Genomic DNA, 22,998 nt, shown 5'->3' with positions numbered 1-22,998 from the left:
GTCTGAGACATCTCTCCAGGCTTTGTTCTTTGTTTTAATCGTGATAGCCCTTCATGGTAAGATCGTATATGACCGGGTTGTCGGACACCGCAAGAATCAGCCTCTCCTCCGCCATGTCTGTTGATCTTTGTTGGTCCCACCTCTTCTCGATTATGATTGGTCGGTCAAAAAAAAGTGACATTGATGAGCGCCGCTCCTCTCCAAAAGTTGAACTATTTTCAACTCAAGGCGCCCAGAGTGCTCCACCAAAAAACGCTAGCCGCTGAGAGCGCTAAAACGCGAGGCGTGGCGCTGGGAAGAGCTGGCAGCTCAAAAAACGCTTTCTGTAGACACCGCCCCTAACCCTCCGTTCCTCTGCAGCACACCAGTACCATCTTCAAGCCCTCAAAGAAATCCCTGACATTTCAAAGAGCACATATCGGAGTTGTGAGCAAGTGTGCATTTTCCAAACTTGAATACTTTGATGTCATCAAAAGTTTTCCACCTGATTTGATGCATGATTTTCTTGAGGGAGTAGTCCCCCTCGTCTAAGCAGGGTAATCAAATCTTTCCATGAGCCAAACATTGTGTCAGTTGACTGTCTCAACACAGAGCTTGCTGCATTCCAGGTTGGGTACCATGACAGGCGGAACATCCCTCAGAAGATTTCGACTAGTGTTCTAAAACAAGGGAGGTTACAGGGATCTGCGGCTGAAAATTGGTGGCTTTTCAGAATTCTTCCCTTTGTCATTGGAAACTACGTTCCTGGGGGTGATGTACACTGGGAAGTTTACCTGCAGTGCAGAAAAATTGGAGACCTAATTTTGTCCTCAAAGATTTGTGAAAGTGTTTTAGCCCTCCTCGAGATTCAAATTGCAGGTTTTCCTGGTTCCTTCCCCCCAAAACTACACTATCTTATTCATTACCCCCGGCTTATTTGTGAATTTGGCCCTCTCAAACCCCTGTGGTGTATGCGTTTTGAAGGGAAGCATCAATACTTCAAAAAGTTGGCCCGAAACATTGGCAACTTCAAAAACATGTCGCACCCTCGCCACACGACACCAGTTACGTCAGTGTTGGGAGTTTTCTTCACTGGATCTGCTCCAGCAGAAGGTATACACTGAGAGCAAGTGTCTTGTCCCACTGAGAGCCCTGCCAATTGAAATAAAGCAAGGAATTGAAGAGAAATGTGGAGTTGAAGATCTGCACTTTTGAAGAGCAAGTCACTGTAGTATCGACTGTCCTGTTGGACAGCATCATCATTGATGTAATTGGTGAAGACATCCCAGTTTTTCTGAACATAAAGAATGTCGTCTAGTTCAGGGGCCATTGGCTAATCTTTGGCAGATTACTGACTCCTGTGAGTTTCAGTTCCCACCATCACGCTTACCAGGTGAAAAAAAACGGACCGATATTTTTTTCCGCGCAGCAAATTTCGCCTTTTGGTGTGCAGACTCATTAGAACACATGTTTGTTAATCTGCAAAATTCCGTGCGGAAAATCCGCCTTCGTGTGGAAGGGCCTTTAATCTTCACAGATCTTAATTTTTGTCTGACAGGATGGATTTTTTGTGTATCAAATAGCTTACGTTTTCATTTCTAGAGAAGTTGCAGAACTGTACAAGCAGCAAATTTGTGGCAGCAAATTTGAGTGTACATATAGGATTCTTCCATAATGGATGTTGTTATTTAAAACCCATCATTCATGTGAACAGTACTAATTTGTTTTTATATGTAACCTATGGGTTTTTGGAATCAAATGTAACGTACAGTTAAGTGCAAATCCCTCCAAAATGAAGGGCAAAGGAAAAAAGTGTTCATAGCTTGGCTGATTGCACTATAGCCTAGTCTACACTAATCTAGTCTTGCTTTCTCTTGGCCTTTGTCATATTGCAGGGTTATAGTTACGGTTATCGATTTGCTGAGATAATGGAGACCATTATGGAAGAGCTGGAGGATGGAGTAAGTACTGTACACAGCGTTTTTAATTTTCATTTCAGTCATTTAATAATGACCCAGTTTTAACCCAGGAGACACTATTAATTTATTATATAAAAGGGAAGTGTAATCCACATTAAGTACACAGCAACAACCAAGCAGAGACACAGTACAACTGTGGTACCAAACATTATGCCATCTAATTGCTTTTTAAGGGTGAATATGACAGTTTAATAAATAGGACAGCAGTATAGCGTAATGGTTGAAACTGGGCTTGTAACAGACACATTTCAGCTTTGTTTCACAGGTGAAATGCTGCTTTTGCACCCGTAATCTGAACACCTTAATTACATATCTGCATCCATCATCACAGTGGCAGTAGCAGAAGCCTCCAGCCAGCTCTGCCCTGTCGAGGAGGCCGTCCCCAGCACTGGAGTGGCCATGATGGAGCCTGGAGTAGAGGCCTTCACTGGGTCCATAGAGAGCCAGGAAGGGACATCTGAAGAACAGCAGGGTGATAAAGATGAGATGGGGAAGTAGACCATCAGCCTGAGACCCTCTCACAGATAATGTGCTCTGGATGGAAAATGGTGAAATGTATATTTTCCTTTTGAATTCACTGTGTATATATTCATATTCATTTGGTACCAGTTAAATCCAGTAATGGTGTTATCAAAGGGAATCCAGAAAATGCCCTGTGAACCTTGAATGATTATTTTACAATGGTATTTCGCAAACTTAATTGCTTAACTTAAAATGTAAAGAACAGTGAATACTTCAACAGATAGTTGCCCAACTAAAAAACAGTTGATATTAACGATATTTGCCTTTCGCAAAAGTGGGAAAGAAGAGAGCTTTTCGGAGATCCTTCGGCAGGGGAAAGCCCTGAAGAGCTCGCTCTGCTGCTGCTGTATCTCTGTGGACACAAACCCCTCGTTGATCATCAGCATCATGGTAAATCAGTAGTCCAACAAGTCAGTTGGCAGCCTAGAAGAGTGCACTGCCAGCCAAGGGATTAGCCAGCCTAGGAAGGTAGGTTGCTAGTCTAGGAGAGTGGTTTGGTAGTCTAGGCAGGTGGGACACTGGTCTAAACTAGTGAGTTGCTTATCTAGGAGATTTGGTTACTCGTCCAGTTGAGTGAGTTTCCAGCTTAGGGGAGTCAGTAGCCAGGCTCGTACGCTGTCTCTCATTGGCCACTGCTGGCTCATCACTGGTCGACATAGGCCTGTCAGTCACCGGTGCTGGCTCATCCGTCGCTGCATCATTGGCATACTGTGATAGACTATATATAATATATATAAACGGTGAATGGCTGGCATTTATTTAGCGCCACTATCCAAAGCGCTGTACAATTGATGCCTTACCCATTAATACAAACGCTTACATGCCACAGGAAGAATGGGGAAATATTCCAAAAGTAAGAATTGAAAGACTCTTAGCTGGCTACAAAGCAATAACTAACAGGGCTCCCAAACTTTTGCACATGGCCGTTTCCCATTTTTTTTGTATTTTGAAATTGTAAAATTAAAAGTAATCTTGCTTTAAGATTTGAAGAAAAATGTCAAGTTTAACTTTGTACCATTTCTACCAGGTCAGGTTTGCTTCAGTTCACGTAGATATTAATTGTAAAAGGCTCTTTGACCCGGGGTACCCACATTTTTGTACACCACTGTAGTTACTGTTAGTACCTGCCAGAAAAATTAAATTGGGTTGTAGTATTTTCTATTTTTATTGTTTTTACCAAAATAAGATTTTTTTCCCCCCACAGTATACCAAGATGCCCAGGAGAATACTGCCTTTCAGATGGCCTTTCGGACAGCTGACAGTGGAGGCTCAATATGGAAGTGGCAAAGCAGTATAATATTTGTCACATGACATTGGGCAGATATTGCTAAATATATAACTCCCTTGTAAAAGAGAGGCAAATCTTAATGGGACTATTTCCTGGTAAAAGAAAGGTTAAATAAATAAAAATACTTTGCTTTAAAAACTCCTCTGGCCTCTTCTGGGTGTGGCCTTTTATATTTCCTCACGTTCTATATTTCTATGCTTCTGAAAATAATCTGTCCAATATACTGATCTCATACGCTGTGTATTAAAATGGCAAGCTCCAGAACACTCACCGCAGAATATTTCTGAGTTAGAGGTGTTCTGCCAGGAAAAAATAGGGAAACATTCCAAAAGTGAGAATTACTGGCTACAGGAAGCGTTTACAAGTTTACAAGAAGGAGGTACAAATTACTAACTAAACTTTTTCCCAGGGCCTTTTTCCTTTATTATTTTGAAACTGTAAAAGACTAAAATAAAAAGTAATCTTGCTTTAAAATTTGAAGAATCGTATCATGTTTAACACTGTACGATTTAGAGATCAGGTTCACTTCTGTTCACTCAAATATTAATTACAAAAGGCTTTTTGACCAAGGGTGCCCAAATGTCTACTGTACTTCTTAATGGGCTACAGATAGAGCTGGGTGATAAATCAGTTTAAATTGATCATTATAATTATTTTTAGCACATGTTATACGTGCTAATAACGTGCTAATAAGGCAACGTGCATAAATGCCGTAGCCAATTGCTCTGTCAAACAAACAATGCCTGCCAGCTTACCTCCCACTGCCAAAATGCCGGCTTAGAGGCAGATAATGTTAGTGGCATAATTTTCTAGTGTCACAAAATCAGATTCTGTGGCATTCTAAATAGAGTACCAAGGTGTTGTAGTCATCCCAATGGTTCCGGAAGAGACTTCCCCATTCATTTGTACCAGGCATTACAGAAAGTTCCTAGTTCAGTGATGTTAATATTTAAATTTAAAATAAAGCATGTTCATATTTTGATGCATAACTGTATTGCTTTGCTTTAATGCCGTAAACTCACGGTTTACCCACCCGAGAATGAAAAATATGTCCATAACACGTGCCCAACATGGTTAAAATCGTTTTTTAAAACATATTTGCGGAGATGAGTTGAATTTGTCAAAACATTACTTTGGCAATGAATATGTAACTCAAACAAATAAGCCACACGTGCAACAGGCAGTTAATTTCTGCAGGCCGAAGTCTCCCTGTTCTACCAGAATTGATGATGGAAGTACCCCCTTAGTTTGCCATCTCACATTGAATAGTCTCTGATCTAGCTACCAGATGAATCATGCAATTATAAAACTCAAGCTAATCAATCTTTAGAAAATTGAAAAAATGAAAAGGTAAAGGACTGTGTACTTAACAGTACTTAATGGGAATGAACTACGCATCCCATAAATCTGGTAGTTGGATGGTTCAGTTCATGGCTTAAAATACTTAAACTAGGAACTTTCTGAAATGTTTATCGCAAAAACGAATGGGAAAATCTATTTCGGAACCGTAGGGGGGGGCAATGACTACACTCAGTACTCTATGGCTGCTGAGTGCAAAAGAGATTTTTGCCCATTGACTTCAATGTAAGAACCCAAGCTGATTTAGCAACCAAAGAAAACCAGTTCAGTCAATTTTTTTCAGCAATAAATGTAATTATGTGTAGTAGTTTATGAAAACAATGATTGTTGTAGTTCAGATGTTTTGGGAATTTTAATATTTTTTTTTACAATAGAAAGTCTATGGAACCATGTCTTCAATCTCTTGTCTGAAGCCTGGAAGAATACAATTTGTAATAAAATCAAAGCTTGCTAGCTACCTAGTTAACAATATAATTAACACAATTTCATCTTAGCTTTATAACTATGTAACTGAATTGGCAAGCTAGATTGTGTTCACTGCATAGTCAACAGCTTGTTAGCTAAACAGCAACAGTGTAAGCCTATATTGGCAATCAAACTGCCAGAGATTGTTTTTGCAGTTGTACGTGGTACACAAATGCCTTTTGATGAGCTGGCCATTGATTATCTGTCACACAGCTACCTAATGCAATGAAATAGGCCTATAACGTTGAAGAGTCAAATGTTTAATTCCATTTGTAGCCACCTTGGCTCTGACCAGTTCAGATATCGATAGTTTTAGCTAACAAGCTAATATGCCATGGATAGACTCTTAACTTGCTAAAACATCTATGTATGTAGCTGTAAAGCTAAGCTGAAATAGTATAGTGCTGTTAATTATATCACCAACCAGTTAGCTAGCCTCAGCGACAAGAAGACATGTCACGTAATGGAAGGAGATCGCAGACTCAAGTCCCTCTAGATTATTAATTTAAGCAGTTCATACATTTTTATGTTAGCCTTTTCACAAGTTTTAAAACATGTGGCACATCATCTAGTATTTTAATACTGAGCTAGCTAAATAATGGATTATTGGTGTTTCAAAATAAGTAATGTCAGAACTAAACTGCCCCATACCTTGTAACGGGTGATGTCTGACATACACTACAGTACAGTCAGCCTAAAGTAGCCGGCTAGGCTACCAACCGCCACCTAAGGTTAACGTTACAATAAACTGGCTTAACGTTATTTCAATTCAACTACTTCACCATTTCAAGAGCTAAAAATGTATTTGTTAACATGATCTTTGAAACTCTGTACTTAAGTACAATTAATTTCTTTAACAACCCCGACCAGAGTATGTAGTATATGTCTGACCCAGGTAGTCCATTCAAAGTGCCACCATTCATACTTTGAAATGTTTGGGGCTTTATGGATATTTTCTTTGCTGTCCCTGTTATATTTGCTTTTACTTTTCTTGACTGTGGCCATTCAATCACTGTGGCTAAGTCAGTACACGTTTTTCTTTTGTCAACAAAATGGCTGCAGTCGACTACTTCCGGGTTTTGCAAATACTATGCAAGGCCCTAGCTGAGGTAGGCTAACAGTTTCGAGTAGCCTACTGCCAGATCTCTCCCAACAGCCTGCTTGTGAAATTAATGGCGCTGCTGACAAATGATAACTGTCGGCAACTGATAAACCATGCACAACATAAAATAATGCATTATTTGTAGTTATATCCTTAATCTACAATCGGAGTTCACAAAGTTCACACAACAGTCTCTTGACATGCACAAGGGAGGAGTGAGGAAAATAGCTGTCAGGCAGTCAGTTTTACTCATTGAAGGGGGAGGAACCAGGGAGAACTGGCCTATCATGAAACAGTGTTCAATATATGCTACATTTGTCACTGATGTACAGCCAATGTAAAAAAAAAATTGAATGCTTTGATAATGACAACATTCATTTCAATCATGAATAAAAATAACGACTTGGACGTGAATCCAGATATTACGGATAATTCATCCAATTACTCGTACAACACTCATATTCGGAAAAGAGGAAATATTCGTTACGAGTATTCATATGAAATGAATACTTGGCTCACCCTTAGTCCCAGGGTTTGCTTTGCAATGTCCACTTCTATTAATTGCTGCAGGTAAATGATTCCCTCCTGACTAAATTGGACGCGTTTATAAAGATAGTCTTTAGGTCTTGACGTTCTGAGAAAACAAAATGTTCACTTATAATTGCTCTTCTTACAAAGCTGGCTTGTTCATCGACAAGAACCTTGCTTACAAAAGCTGAGCACATTTCTGCTGTCTGAGTGTGATTTCACCAGGTGGATTATATTGGCGACATACATGTTATCCTCTGAACTAATACAAGGTGGCGGTGTCAGTTGGGGGTTTGGCAGTGTCATAGACAAGAATGACCACAAGCGAAAAATTATTATTATTAAATCCCACGTCAACTACATTATGATCCATAACCATGAAAAATAGACTGACTAACTAACCAGACTACTTACATTATCATAATTGTTTGATTAAAAATAATAATAATAATAATAATACGATTAATGTTATCTATAAAACGGAGACAAGACACTCATCTATTTAGGGTTTATTACCCCTTTAACCTTAGACCTAAAAGCGCTGACACAACGTAAATAAGCTAACAACGTAACTAGCTACCAGTCCTATAGCCTACACCTACACTCAGCAGGTGTAATCACACAATCACTCACAGTAAAACATATTTTATGCACACAGCATTATTTTTCAGTTACACTATGGCATTTTGCAACTCAGTGATCATGTCGAGGTGTCATTTATGGATGTGATATTTCAGTGGCGATCTAGCTAGCAAACTAGCTACAATACGAAGTGGAAGACCACAAGGAGATCATAATCTTTTCGTCTTCGTAATGACTTTACATCCAAAAGACTTAGGATATATCCAGTTAGCTAGGATATACAAGTCATCATGTGCCACAACATTTTTTAGCTGATTTAGTAAAGAACCTCATAGCTCACTAGTTTGGATTTTAGACTTTGTAAAAATGGTCCTTGGGATTTTTCAGCTCACTGATTAGCTTGGCGGAAAAATACATTGCGTTCTATAGGCAGCTTGTCCTCCAACACAGCAGATGAGTCAAGGTCACATGGTTTGTGATGTGTATTATCCATACATGTGGGCTATTTGGCTAGCCAGATTAACTTTCTGGCTAACAACATGATGTACCTTCACTGGTTCGACTCCTGCAGTAATGAGTGGTCAATACTGCAAATTTTGGGTTTTATACGATACCAAGTAATGCTAGGCCATAGGTATCATCGATATCAATACCGATACTTTATTATGCAATGCTTCTTTTCAGCTATTTGCATCAATATTTTATGGGAGAGATCGATACCGAAAACAAAGTCACAGTATCGATGCTATGGATCCAGCCACCCCTACTGTCTGGAGATTGTTGCTTATTGTACAGTAGGTGATAGTTGAGGTGTAGACTAGATTATGTTTTAAATTTGGGTGTTTTATTCTGTTTTTACTTTCTTTTTTGTGTGTTTTATTGTGCAAAATGTGAAATTGGTGATTTTAATGTAATTTACGTTTTTCTTTGCTGGTTTTAGTTGCTGTTGCTCCTGTGCGGTTTAGAAGAGATTGCTGCTGATGATGCAATTGAATTTTAGAAGAATAGTCTTTTCCGGCAGAAGAATGCATTATTTTATTTCCATAGTGGTATCATAGAGATTTGTTTTTGTTTGTATTTAGTGTAGGGATCTAGTGATATTGTAATTCACTATGGTGTATCATTGCAGTGGCGTAAAAATATTAGTTCAGTAATTTAAAGTAAAGTTAAATCTTGAAAAATGTCTTCAGTTTCTACAGTTTGAAGAGAAGAAAATGTCGACACTGCCATTTTGTTTACACAGATTAATATTCCTTTTCTTTGCTGCCTGTAAAAGAATAACGCAGACTCTTTTTTTTAAAGATATTTTTTAGGCCTTTTTCAGCTTTATTGGACAGTATAGTATAGAGAGACAGGAAGAATGGGAGCGAGAGAAAGGGAAAGACATGCGACAAATGTCAGACGGTCGGATTCGAACCGCCGATGTCGCGGCTCGCAATGAGCGTGGAATAACGCAGACTTGATTCAAATTAGCTAATGCTTTGATTTGGAATTGAATGTGTTATGTTTCCACTGCATTTGAAATATTGAACTAAAAGCTATTTAAAAATATTTGCACTTTATTCACACGCACTGCTATTTATTACGAGACATACAAAACGAGGGGTTTATTTAAGACAGGTAACGAGGGAAATGGTGGTGTGGGAAACAATCAGGAAGTGAAACGCAGGTGAAACGAATGAACAAAGTGATATGGTGACACTAAAACACGGAAACGCGACGCACTTAGAAATACAACATAGTGAAAACATGAAACCTGACAACTTCCAGAATTGAGCAGGGAAACCCATAAAGGCAGCTTCTGCCCACTTGGATGCATGGCGACATGGCTCAGGCAGTAAGAGCAGTCGTCTGGCAGTCGGAGGGTTGCCGGTTCGGTCCCCTGCCCGGGCTGTGTTGAAGTGTCCCTGAGCAAGACACCTAACCCCCAAATGCTCCTGACGAGCTGGTCGGTGCCTTGCATGGCAGCCAATCGCTGTCGGAGTGTGAGTGTGTGTATGAATGGGTGAATGAGAAGTATCAATTGTACAGTGCTTTGGATAAAGGCGCTATATAAATGCAAACCATTTACCATTTACCATTTGGATGCAGTCTTTAAAGAGAAATGCTAATAGCTGGGAGGAGGGATGAGTGCAGGGGTGTGTTGGTGTGTTGCCTCATCAAAAGAAGGTCTTTCTGTGTGCAGTTTGCATGTTCTCCCCATGTCATGTGGGTTTCCTCCCACAGTCCAATGACATGCAGGTTAGGTTAATTGGAGAGTCTAAATTGCCACTAGGTACCGTATGAGTGTGTGAGTGAATGGTGTGTGTGTGTGTGTGTGTGTGAGCGTGTGTGTGTGCGCCCTGTGTTAGATTGGCGACCTGTCCAGGGTGTATTCCTGTGTTTTGCTCAACTGGTATAGGCTTTCCAGAGTAACACTGAAATTCTCCACCAAGTGAATGTAATGTAGTGTAAATGAATTAATTGCAAAGTTAGGATTTGCCTTCATCATTTTCCCCAGTTAAGGATTTATGTATGTTTGCTTGGTATACACTGAACAGTAATATTAACATCATAATGATGTTTGTTTATTCTTTGTTTGCCATTTGTTTGTTACAGAATACCACAGTGGATGAAAATGGATATTTCACACATTGCAGTGTATAGAAGTAATTTGTCGTAAAGCCACTGAAATCACTAAAATCACACTTCAAACAACTTTTATTTTTTAGATTTTTTTTCATGCATTTGTTACATATTGATGAATATCACACAGACTATTTCTAAAATATACATTAGAGTAATCCACAGCACCTATTTGAAATGTTTATTTTGTGCAAAATTATTTGCAGTTATAAAGTATGTTTACTTTCAGGTGAAAACCACCACACAAATAACAGCCAAATTAAATGAAACCTGTTGATCCACTATTTAACTGAATTAAAAGACTGTTACAAAAATAGCTTGTTGCTTGAGAATGCAGTCATTCACTCTGTATGAGGTGTATATACTGTAACCCACTATCTGCATGAGGTTTCCTTTGTGTTTTAAAAAAAAAATCTTTTCAAAAGAACAATGCTTTCATGGGTTTGAAGGGTTGAAATGTTGTTTTAACAAATTCTGATGTACTGCAATCGCAACCAACCATGTGAGCCTTTTCCATTAGAAACCAGTGTTATTTTTACACTTTTTGGTACCTCAAAGGGGAAGGACGTGAATACACTCTTCATTGGTAAGCCTAATTTGGTGAACGCTCCAATTGAAGGTTCCCAATGAACGTTTTTGTGGTGAAAACTTGTAACTCTGTCATAGCATTCAGGTGAAAACCTGGCTACATTTTGCTGAAAAGTAAGTAAGAGTTGCCAACTAGGACGTAGCTATGTCCAGGTTAAACATGAGCTTTAAACATCTGTCAACCTAAATGGAGTAGAGTAATCCATCTTTCCGTCCCACTAACGTCTAGATACCAGCTTTCACTTGATGGGTTCCTACAAGAGAACCGGATGACACCTAATAACCGTAAGTTGCATAAGAATGTAATGCGCTTCAGAAAACATTCAGAAGCTCTGCATAAATGTTGAAAAACACTTGTGCCAGCCAACAGAAGACTTGTCACAGCTTGTTCTGTGCCAGGCATTCACCTCATCTGTGAAACCACATTCTGATTTGGTGAGTCATGACAGTAATTAGGCAGAGGGGATAGAAGTCGCACGTCTCCAAAGTCTTTATAATTGCTACCTAAGCGGCGTGATCGAAACAAATTATACATTATTATCTTGGTCCCGATATACAACATAAAGGTCTTAAAAATGCAGAGATTTGGAGAGGGAACTGGGTGGGCTGAGATTGTGAGGTGAGGTTGAGGCAGTGGTCCGTGATGGCGAAGGGAGGGGAGCGGTGCTTTAAGATGGCGACACCTGACTCGCTGAGACAGAGGAGACCTGGGTAACCTGTGAGGAGGTCTCCTCCTCGTCCCCGAACGGGTTCTTTCCGCAGAAGATCAGCTTCATCATGCAGGAGCGGAACTGGAGGCAGGAGGAGGAGTGAGAGGAACAGGAAGGTCAAAAACTGGACAATCTTCCTGAATGGTGCTTGTTCCCAACGGTTATGCATCAAATCATTCATACAAAGAAGTGTTGAAAACATTTTCAAAAGCCAAATTACTGATGACCAATTTAGCTACAATCCAAAGTTCTGCAGTGAACTAAAATGTTTTGGCATGCCGAAACACCCCACATAGTTCTGAAGTGGAGTGTTTTAACGTATCAAAACAGGTGTGTGCTCCATAACTAGTGCAGCCTATGTGAAGTGCAAAATGTTTCATTTGACTGGTACAAGTTATAGAGTGTGTTATATTCAGTGAGTTATGTCCATTTTCCATTCAGTGACCACTTTATTAGATAAACCTGTACAGCAGCTTGTTAATGCAAATGCAGCCAATCATGTGGCAGCAACTAAATGCATAAAAGCATGCAGATGTGTTCAAGAGGTTCACATGTTTTTCAGGCCAAATGTCAAAATGAGGAAGAATTGTGATCTAAGTGACTTTGACCTTGGAATGATTGTTGGTGCCAGATAGGGTGGTTTGAATATCTCAGAAACTGCTGCTCTCCTGGGATTTTCACCCACAACAGTCTCTAGAGCTTGCAGAGAATGGTGTGAAAAAAGAAAGAAACATCCAGAGAGCAGCAGTTCCGCGGGCAGAAACGCCTTGTTAATGAGAGAGGTCAACGGAGAAGGGCCAGACTGGTCGAAGCTGACGTGAAGGTGACAGTAACGCAAATAACCACACATTACAACAGTGGTATGCAGAAGAGCAACTCAGAACACACAATGCATCAAACCACTGAGTGGATAGGCTACAGCAGCAGAAGACTTAATCAGACTGAATTGGTCTTAAAATTTGTCTAATAAACACCTAATACAGTGCGGACTGTTTGCAGACACGTGGCAGCCCTGGAGGCTTCCCTGCAGCCCACCTGCTTATTCATGAAGACGTAGATGACGGGGTTGTAGACCGTAGAGGCCTTGGAGAAGCAGGAGGGGAGGCTGGCCAGGCGCAGGTCGAAGGCCTCGCCGCGGTGCAGCACGGTCCACAGGGCGAAGGAGGCGTACGGCAGCCAGCAGACCAGGAAGCCCAGCACCATCACCACCACCATCTTAGTCACCTCCCTCTCGGCCTTCTGGGTGGAGGCAGACTGCTCCTGTGCCCTGGCAGCCTGTCAGAGTGTTTAATGACATCATCACACCGCCCGGCACAGGAAACTGGAAATGCAGGGAGGTCAGCCACTCTTTGAGATGCATTTTTAAAAAGTAATGAATAAAAAAATTAAAAAAATTTAAATGTGTTTCAGCTGTAACGTAAAATTGGTGTGTTCCGATCACCAAGTTAGCTCACTATGTTCCGAACAGTGAGAGGTTATGAACCATTCTGTTCGGAACACGGTGAGTTTTTGCGCTAGGTCTTCAACAGGATGTTGAGAAAGGGTTCTGTCATCAAATAGTGTTTGTGTAGAAAAACAATAACAGTTCAGTTAACTGTTTCCAGGCCTGTGTGTGAGTCCATACTCACCGATTTTAGTGTGAAGAGAAGCTGACCGTAGCAGAACACTATCATGGTGAAGGGAACAGCAAAGCAGAAACAAAAGAGGAACATGACGTAGGACTCGTTATTGTACTTATTGCCTATGGTGTACCAGTCCGGACCACAGGAGCACTGCAGGCCCTCTGGTATGTACCTGCAAAAGACAAATAAAAATGAAAGTTAATTATGGTATTTTGGTAGTATGGTATTTTGGATGCAGGGGAACTGCATGTGCCTAATTCTACTGTATATAGTACTTTAGTGCTACAGTGGTGTGCTGCATTACTGCAACATAAAGCTTTCAGTGCAATTATGTTTTTAAGCTGCCGAAAAAACAGTTCTATGCAGTAGCCTTTGCTGCTGTCCTGAAATGTTAAAAATACTCATGCCTTAACTGCAGAAAAACCATATACAGATATGTGTTATATACAAATGGTCTGTGATTGGTGGAGCAGCTTTTCTGCATATACAGTTGTGATAAAATAAGTGAATAAAGTGTAAATAGCTTTTAGTTCAATATTACACATTCAATTCCAAATCAAACCATTAGCAAATTTCATCAAGCCTGCGTTATTCTTTTACAGGAAGCAAAGAAAAGTTTTCGAAAAACAATTTCAGACTGTATAAACTGAAGACATTTTTCAAGATTTAACTTCACTTTAAATTACTGAAATAATATGTATTTGCATAACCATTGTTTTTGATAACTTCTGGCACTTATAAAAAGGTAGTACAGCCCAGGATGAATTAACTACATTCCACAGTTCCTGTGAATTTTTGGGTTTTGCTTCAGAAACTGCATTTTTAATGTCACCCCACAAGTTTTCAATGGGGTTGAGGCCAGGGGATTGAGCTGGCCACTCCAGTACCTCAATCCTTTTTGTCTGGAACATAGTTGTTGCTCGCTTACTTGCGTGTTTGGGGCCGTTCTTGTTCAAACACCCGTTTCATGGGCATTTCCTCTTCGGCATATGGCAACATAATCTCTTCAAGTATTTTGATGTATTCAAACTGATCCATGATCCTTGGTATATGTACCCAACCTGGTATGAAAAACATCCCCATTCCATGATTTTTGCGCCACCATGCTTCACTGTCTTCACAGTGTACTGTGGCTTGAATTCAGTATCCGGGGGTCGTCTGACGTACTGTCGACGACCACTAGACCCGAAAAGAACAATTTTACTCTCATCAGTCCCCAGAATGTTACGCCATTTCTCTTTGGGCCAATCGATGTGTTCCTTGGCAAATTTTAACCGATTCTGCCAATGCCATTCTTTCAGCAATAGTGCTTTACGGGCTTCTTGCTGATAGCTTAGCTTTGATCAAACGTCTTCTGACTGAAACAGCACTTACAGGTAATTGTAGATAATCTTAGATCTTTCTGGAGCTGATGAATGGCTGAATATTTGCCATTCTGACTATTCTTCGATCCATTTTAACAGTAGCTGCTTGTTTTCTTCCGCTTGTTTCAGTTTTTGTTGCCATTGTAAAGCATTTGAGTTCATTTTAGCTGAGCATTCTATAATTTTCTGCACAGCTTTATACGTTTTCCCCTCTCCAATCACCTTTGTACTCAAATGACGTTCCTCTGAACAATGTTTAGAATGGCCCATTTTACTTAGCAATTCCGAACGAAATATATTTTATAACAATGTGTGAAACATTTGCTTCACTTCTTCCTTAATAGGACAATTAAGGAAGACCTGTTTTTTCACAGAATTAATGAATTCGCGAATTAAACTCCACACTGCTATTATTTTGAACACGCCCCTTTCAATGAATGAATCAATTACTCAGAACAAGCAGTGTGCATGTCATGACACTTGGGTCTGTTGTTTTTCTATTACACTACTATAACTACAAGTAAAGTATTTGCCATGCCGAAATATCACTACTAATAACAGTGCTTCATCAGGTTACTGATGTTGTACTGCTATTTTCTTGAACACAACTGTAGAATGACATAACTACCCTATCCTTGATTGGTGTACCCCTCTGTACCCATGCTGGCTTGCACAGCTCTACTCACCGACTCCAGCCGAAAAGTGGAGGGCCGGCAGCGCCCAGTGCAAAGACCCAGGTGATGACACAGCCAGTGAATGCATGGGGGCCCTTGAAGGCAAAGTTTCCAATGGGCTTGCAGATAACCAGGTATCTTTCGAAGGCAATCACTGCCAGAGACCACAGGCTCACCATACCTCAAACAGCACAAAAACACTGTGAATGCCCTGGTCCCACAATCCACAAAGCAGACTTTGTAAGGTTATCATGAACTTAGGCATAGGAACAACATATTGGAAATGGTGCCAAGGTTCCTGTGTTAATAAAAGGTAGGCTGATGCATTACAATACATTAAAGGCAGGTGTACATCATACTGTAGTACCTCTACAAATATGAAAAACACTGCATCACCTCCCAATAGGGAGGTAAAGCAGAAGTACCACTGAATGGCATTTCTGCTATACTGATAAGTGCTATGCTTATGCTATGTTGCTTTTTAAAAATGTTTATAGTTACGAGCGTACGGTCAGATTTCTGTACCAAATGCAACAACAAAGATGACGTTATCTTGACATCGGGCCTCTGATTACAAGAATGTATCCTATTTGTAATGAAGTTTATGAATTAGAATCATGCCAGTTAAGTCAGGTTTTTTAAATCGTGGGACGATAAATGAATACAGACACACTGTCCGTCGCATTAGTATGGTCCAATTGTGGAAATGTTGTCACTATGAAAGCATAAGCATTCTCGGCGATATAAAAACGCAGAAAGATTATTTTTTACAAACTTTGAGTCCAGAATTCAACTTTACGTAGTTTGCTTATATTTAGCTTTTAGCGCTCTATTAGGGAGCAATTTACTGCAAGTATCGTTCCCGACTGTACATCCACTTTACCTCCCTATCGCACCCTACTTCACCATGAGGCAGTGCCCCGTTGCCCCTACCTCCCAGAGTGGCCATGAAGCCTTCGATCTTACAGGCGGTCGGCCCCAGAATGAAGTATCTGTAAGAGAAGCTGTAGAAAGCCGTGAAGGAGCCAACTACTGACACCAGAAGGTTCGACACCGCCAGGTTAACCAGGATGTAGTTGAGGTGGGATCGTAGCTTCTTGTATTGGGCGGTGCAGATGATGGTGAGGGTGTTGATGGCTGTTCCGACGACGAAGAGGACGAACATAAAGGCGGCCAAGCTCATGTACAGTCCCGGGCTGCCCAAGTGATCCTGAGGGACTAGGAAGGGGCTGAGGGCCGTGATGTTGCTGGTGTCCAGAGCGATGGGGATGTAGAAGTCCTCAGGGAGCTCCTGCTGCCGTGAAATCGACCTCATTTTTCCTGTTCCTTACTGTCCCAACTGTTTACTGAAATGACTCGAGTCCCTTTAGTGCGTGCCCTTTTCCTTCCAAGGATCTGTTTGGTTTTTCTTTCTAGAACGTGACAGGGAGTGCAAGTCCAGATTTCAGTTCTCTATGCTGTCTTGCATGTTTCTATCCACAGCCACCTCTATCTCCTTCTTGGTTGAGCTGTTGTGTGACAGCATATCGAACGTGCTTTTATAGGTACCCCTGAATGTTCACCATCCTCTCTTAATACTTCAAGGCATGGATTTGACAAATTCATTTGACCCCTACTTAGTTGTCTCATTTCTACCTGGAAAACCCAGCTAATACGGATAATCCCGAACTAATCTGCCAGCAAATGCAGTTAAGAGGACTAATCACAGACGTTATATTGCCTGCTAATCGGGTTTTTCCAGGTATTATCTTTGGCTTTGCGCTCTGTCACGGCAGGTCAAAGTCACGATTGCTTTTGACAGATGCGCCAACAGCATTGTCAGTCTTCCACTGCAGAGAGCACTGTGAACTATGGGTATGGAATTCTGTTCTGTAGGTATGTCACTGTGCACTAGTCAATGGCGGCTTAATCCCACTAATGGTCATTGAACACAGCTTTATGTGTCATTGAACTCAGTAGTTGTTCAATGACATCTAGGGGTGCAAAACACGGGCATGTAGCTCTGGCAGCTCCAGACCTCTTGTTGTTTGCAACAGACTTTCAGCATCCCTTCCCATCTGTTGTCACATTGAACCCCTGTCACCGTGTAGCCCTCTGTAGCCATTTCCCTGCGCAGAAACTATTTTTTGTTAGCTTGGACGAGTGGAAGTTGGCCCTATAGAGAGAGACACGGAGCAGGACTGCACCATGGCCTTCTCACCATTATAGCTCTGCAGCTGACTCTCCGACTCCCTGACTGCTCTCCTACTGTGATCTTGTCTCTAGAACAAGCAAGTGAATAACACATGGATTCATTAGTATGGGTAAGCGCTATAATACTTCCAATATTAAGTATCGGCTACTCTAGATAACAATAATGCAAATGTATTGAATTGAATAATAATGCAAGTGTACTGAAATACAAATGTATTAATGCAAAACCTGTGAAAGTGCATTTACTTGGTGTGATGTCAATGGGAACGATGCAGCCTTCACAGACCCTGGAAGCCTTTGTGGCCTTTGCATCCCTTCTCTCTCCAGCTTAATCCTGCAGTTTCTTCAATTGTGTGACCTGTGCAGTGATCTCTTAAGCAGCTCGGAGTAGCGCTAAGACTCCTAATGAAGGCCTCTGGGCTGTCCAGAGGAACACCTGCTGTAAGTCTCTCCTCTCAGCTTACAGCCCTTAAGAAGCCTTATTACAGCATTGTATTAAAGCTGACATGCATTTTAGGAAATGAATACATGTACAGTGCAGTCTGTAAGTATTTGGACAGACAGTGGGGTTTTTTTTGTACGATTGGCTCATCGGATTTGAAATGTATATCCAGGTGATCCATAGGAATAATGCCCCTTTTTATACCAAAAGTAAATGGACAGTCGGCTTCTCCGCTGTTTGTGATTAGTCAGGTGTACTTGTGTGCTTCCTTGCAGGTATAAGAACGTGTTCAGTATCTTGTCTTGATTCTAGGCTTTTGATTGCCTTTCGAGTTGTACCAATGGAACAGAGTTGTACCAATGACAGTTATGAGGCTAATATGCATGATGGCTAACAGAAAACCAACTGTTCGTTGTTTGGTTGAACCCGCGCTGTTGCTAATGTTACTCAGCTGAGATTTTGTCCAGAATATTTGCGAGAGACGGCCTGTACAGTGCTGTGAAAGTATTTGCCCCCTTCCCGATTTCCTCTATTATTGCTGTCAAACTGAATGGGTTCAGAACTTGTGACAAAATGTGATATTAGACAAAGGAACCTGACTAAAAAACACATTGCCCCCTCAAACTTAATAACTGGTTGCATCAGCTTTAGCAGCAAATAAACGCTCCCTATAATTTGAAATCAGTCTTTTCCCCCATTGCTGTCGATTTTAGCCCACTCTTCTTTAATTCATTACATTTACATTTACATTTTAGTCATTTGGCAGACGCTTTTAATCCAAAGCAACTTTCAAGTGCATAGGTTCTTCCACAAGTCAAAGCATCACATCCATAACCAGTTCAGAAGCAATTGGTATGTTTTCAAGTCTGAACTGTTAGTTTCAGGTCATGGCACAGGATATCTATTGGGTTCAAGTAAAGCTTTTCATTTTGTTTCTTATCAGCCATTTAGCAGTGTTCTTACTTTTGTGTTTTGGATCGATGGACCTCATGCAAGAACCACTTGTACGAAAATATTTGTCCTTAAATCGCTCTTACGAGTGATTCAAGAGAACCTGGCGCATTCAACAATTTTAGGACAATTTAAGGTAGGAACATGTAAACACATTCCATTAATTCATTTTCCATACATTTTCGATGGAGAGGATTCACTGAGCACTTTATTAGGTATTTACTAAACTTTTTACTTATTTGTATTTGGTCTTCTGCTGCTGTAGCCTATACACCAGAGGTTTTACGCATTGTGTGTTCAGAGATGCTCTTCTGCATACCACTGTTGTAATGCGTGGTTCTTAGCGTTACTGTCATCTGGCCATTCTCCTCTGACCTCTCTCATTTAGAAATGCTGCTCACTGGATGTTTTTTGTTTTTTACACACCATTCTCTGTACACTCTAGAGACTATTGTGTGTAAAAATCACAGAAGATCACATTTCTTCCCCATTCTGGCATTTGGTCTGAACAACTGCTGAACCTCTGGACCATGTCTCCTTGCTTTTATGCATTTAGTTGCTTCCATGTGATTGGTTGTTTAAATATTTCCATCAACAAGCTGGTGTACAAGTCTTCTTAATAAACTGATCACTGAGTGTACACTGTGTAGGGTCTATAAATGCTGGAATTCTGTGGTTTTTTTTGTTAAAAAAAAGAAAAAAAGGTTTACTTCTGGGTCAAGATTACCAAGATAACTCAGAGTTGAACCAAAATAAAATGAAATACTTACTACTTTCTTTGAGCCAATTGTCTTTCAGTTTCTGACACTTGTGTTGTTTATTGATCATAATATTTACACAGCCATTGGCAGCATTGCATGTTTCAGTGATTGAAAAAAAATTCCTTTTGATCAGAACAGAAGATTATTTGTATTTCATTTCATCCCTGTAATCCTGCTGTTTCATCCAGCTTCTGTTATAAGTATCACAATACAATTATGAACAACAAACATTTGTGTTATCATGAGATGGCATAATGTGGTAAAATAGTTATTTTTATCAGAGTGCAAGCGAATTGGTGTAAAACGCAGATCTTTAAATGTACTGCGTTCCAAAGACTGTATTAAATGGGTTTGCTGTCAGGGTTTGCCGGCCCTAGTTGGGCATTACCTCTTGGGGCCAGGAGAGGGCGCTCCTGTCACATTCACGCCTCCCCTGTGTAGTCGGTATGACTGAATGCACTGGAGGCTGGGTAATCACAAACAGGTGTTTCTGATCTATATAAGCCCGGTCTTTCCGAGACTCGGGGTTTGTGTGCCATTTCCCCATTTTCATTGCACGGTTCACTACTTTTTTCCTGCACTGATGTGAGGTGTGCTCGGACAAGTCTCATTTAGCTGTTGTGGTGAACAGTAATGGGAGCTGAACATGCAGCAACCCTTCAACCTTGCGACGGTCTGTCTCACCTTCACATTTTCTTTTGTGCAAATATATCATACATGCTGCAGTCTTTTTGTCACTTTCAAAACTCATTGTTTTCATTTTTGTTACAGTTTGTTATTGTACGTATTGCACAAAGTCTCAATACTCCGCCGTTGGAGGTAACACCCTTATCAGAGAGTTTTGCGCACCGCCGATAGTTTGGGGATCTATGTCGGAGATCCTCGTGGCGGATTGTGCATTTAGGCTACTTCCGCATGAGCCTCCTACCCAAGATACTCATGCTCTTTGTCACCTTCTTAGTGCATGGCTGTTATTCTATGTATTACCATACGTTTAAATACGGGTGTTGGAGTTATCACCCCTCCCAGTAAGACCTTTGCGAACCTCCGATAGCCTGGAGTTCTATGTCAGAGATCCTCGTGGCTGTTTGTGTATTTATCTCGCTTCCACCCAAGTCTCCCGCACTGTCAGTGGAGCCCAGAAACAGCCGCACTGTTTTCGTTTCAGTCTTCGTGTATGTCTGTTATGATGTTTCTCACGAAAGCTAGATACATGGTCATTGGAGATCGCCCCTCTCAGTGGAGAGCTTTGCGCTGGCCGATAAGCCCTGGGTTTTGTGTCTGAGACCCCCTCTGTATAAGTCGTCCTGCTAAGTAGAGGCTCAATGTCTTTCGTGTATTTTAGCCTCGGTTTAAGTCATCCCACTTTGCCAGTTGATTTACAGACGGGATGTCTTGTGTGGTTTTGTTATCACTTTGTTGTTCACAGTCCTAGGTAGGCTATGCCGTAGCTGGGAGACCACGTAGTTCTCTTCTGTGCTGTACATGACTGGGACCGGTGGTTTTATCCCCGGTGTAGCCACAATAAGATCTGAACAGCCGCTGGGCCCTTGAGCAAGGCCCTCAACCCTGTGTTACTCCAGGGGAGGATTGTCTCCTGCTTACTCGAATCAACTGTACGTCGCTCTGGATAAGAGTATCTGCCAAATGCCATTAATATAATTAATTAATGTAATCTCTAGGGATACCCCTAGAATATATTAGAGGTTATCCCACGTCTGGTGGATAACGTTTAGAACTCTGTCTAGGTTGCGTGTGGACCCCGCTCCCATACACTAGCACAACCACTGATGACTGAACCGATCCTCCATAGTGGCTATCCTCCATAGTGGTCATCGTCTATAGTGGTCATCCTCCATAGTGCTCATCCTCCATAGCCATAGCGGCTATCCTCCATAGTGGTCATCCTCCATAGTGGTCATCCTCCATAGCGGTCATCCTCCATAGCCATAGCGGCTATCCTCCATAGCCATAGCGGCTATCCTCCATAGCATTCATCCTCCATAGTGTTCATTCTCCATAGTGGCTATCCTCCATAGCGAGAGCGCCCATCCTCCATAGTGGCCATCCTCCATAGTGGCCATCCTCCATAGTGGTCATCCTCCATAGTGACCATCCTCCATAGTGGTCATCCTCCATAGTGACCATCCGGCCCTCCGCTTGGTGCAGGGACGTGTAGAAGCCGCAAAATATTCCAGAACATTGCAAATGAAAAAAAACACAACATATAAACTTTCAACAGAATAATTTCAAGTTTATTTCATTTCGCCCCCCTCACATGGATTCCATAGAGTAAACACAATATTAATACTAGTATTAATATTAGTATTAATCATTAATACTAAGAATACACCATACACAATAAACACATCACTACCCAAAGGCATTGAGAGTATCACAAGACATCATTCACCACTAACAACAGAGTATTGTGTAGCATATTTGGAGAGAGAGAAAGAGAAACAGGAAAAGGGCAGGGAGTATTACAGAGAGGGTGTTAGAAAAAGAGTGGGAGAGAGAAATAGAGACAGATGCATCTAGAAAGCCTGATTGTTTGATTCCCCCAAATGTAAAAAAGGATTCCACAGGAAGAAAAAGGAAATGGAAGTCAAATGAATGCATTGTGCTATAAATGCTTGATCGCAGTGGCCACACATATATACTGTACCATTATATTAACTAAACCGTTTGTCTGATATCTCTGGCTAGAGAGCAACCAGAGAGTGCCCTTCTTGGAAAGGGAGTGTATGGCCTTTTGCATGCTTAATCCTGCACATACAAAGAGAATGGCTGTTCTACTATGTGACTGCACTGGTGGCCAGAAGTCATATTATAATGAGAGGACAGAGATATTTCCACTTCTCAATCCAGCAGCAAAATATGATGATTTATTGAGTTGTTAGTCGGTTTTTTTGGGGGTGAATGTTAGGCATTTGTCTGTAAGGGACATACACAGGAAAAATGCATTATCTTTCAAACGGATTTGTACTCTTGCATATTAACAGCACGTCAAACAGTAAAAAGCTTCAAGGCTGTTATTGCAATCCAGTTATTTAATACTGATGGTTTATATAGTTTGGAGCTTAAATGTATGAACTCCACTGAAGTAAGCATGCATCTCTACTGTACATTATGGGTGAGTGCTAAATGGGTCAATCTTTAAGTAGTCTGTATTAATAGTCTTTTGAGATAAATTACTTACAATGAAGAGTCCAATCCCAAAGTCCTAAAACAACAAATATGATTTATATTCAGACCAAGGTC

The 22,998-nt window shown here is 40.9% G+C and overlaps 1 protein-coding gene across 2 annotated transcripts in view; it reads right to left on the bottom strand.

The window, feature by feature from the left end:
* Positions 1–11,685: 11,685 nt before the first annotated feature.
* The window catches only part of LOC133110763 (blue-sensitive opsin-like), a 13,224-nt gene continuing 1,911 nt past the window's right edge, over positions 11,686–22,998 (bottom strand). Inside the window, exons 2-6 of one of the 2 annotated variants that reach the window (XM_061221061.1) lie at positions 16,321–16,681; positions 15,400–15,568; positions 13,356–13,521; positions 12,763–13,002; positions 11,686–11,808 (exon numbers count right to left, since the gene is read on the bottom strand). In XM_061221061.1, coding sequence (XP_061077045.1) covers positions 11,686–11,808; positions 12,763–13,002; positions 13,356–13,521; positions 15,400–15,568; positions 16,321–16,681 — 1,059 coding nt within the window. Of the gene's footprint in view, positions 11,809–12,762; positions 13,003–13,355; positions 13,522–15,399; positions 15,569–16,320; positions 16,703–22,998 lie in introns of those variants that run through there. The other variant, XM_061221060.1, reaches the window with a different exon arrangement.

This window comes from Conger conger, chromosome 14 (genome assembly GCF_963514075.1).
Source record: "Conger conger chromosome 14, fConCon1.1, whole genome shotgun sequence".
Classification (NCBI taxonomy): domain Eukaryota; kingdom Metazoa; phylum Chordata; class Actinopteri; order Anguilliformes; family Congridae; genus Conger; species Conger conger.
Note: the sequence above shows the minus strand (reverse complement) of the source record. Positions and strands in the feature narration are given on the sequence as shown.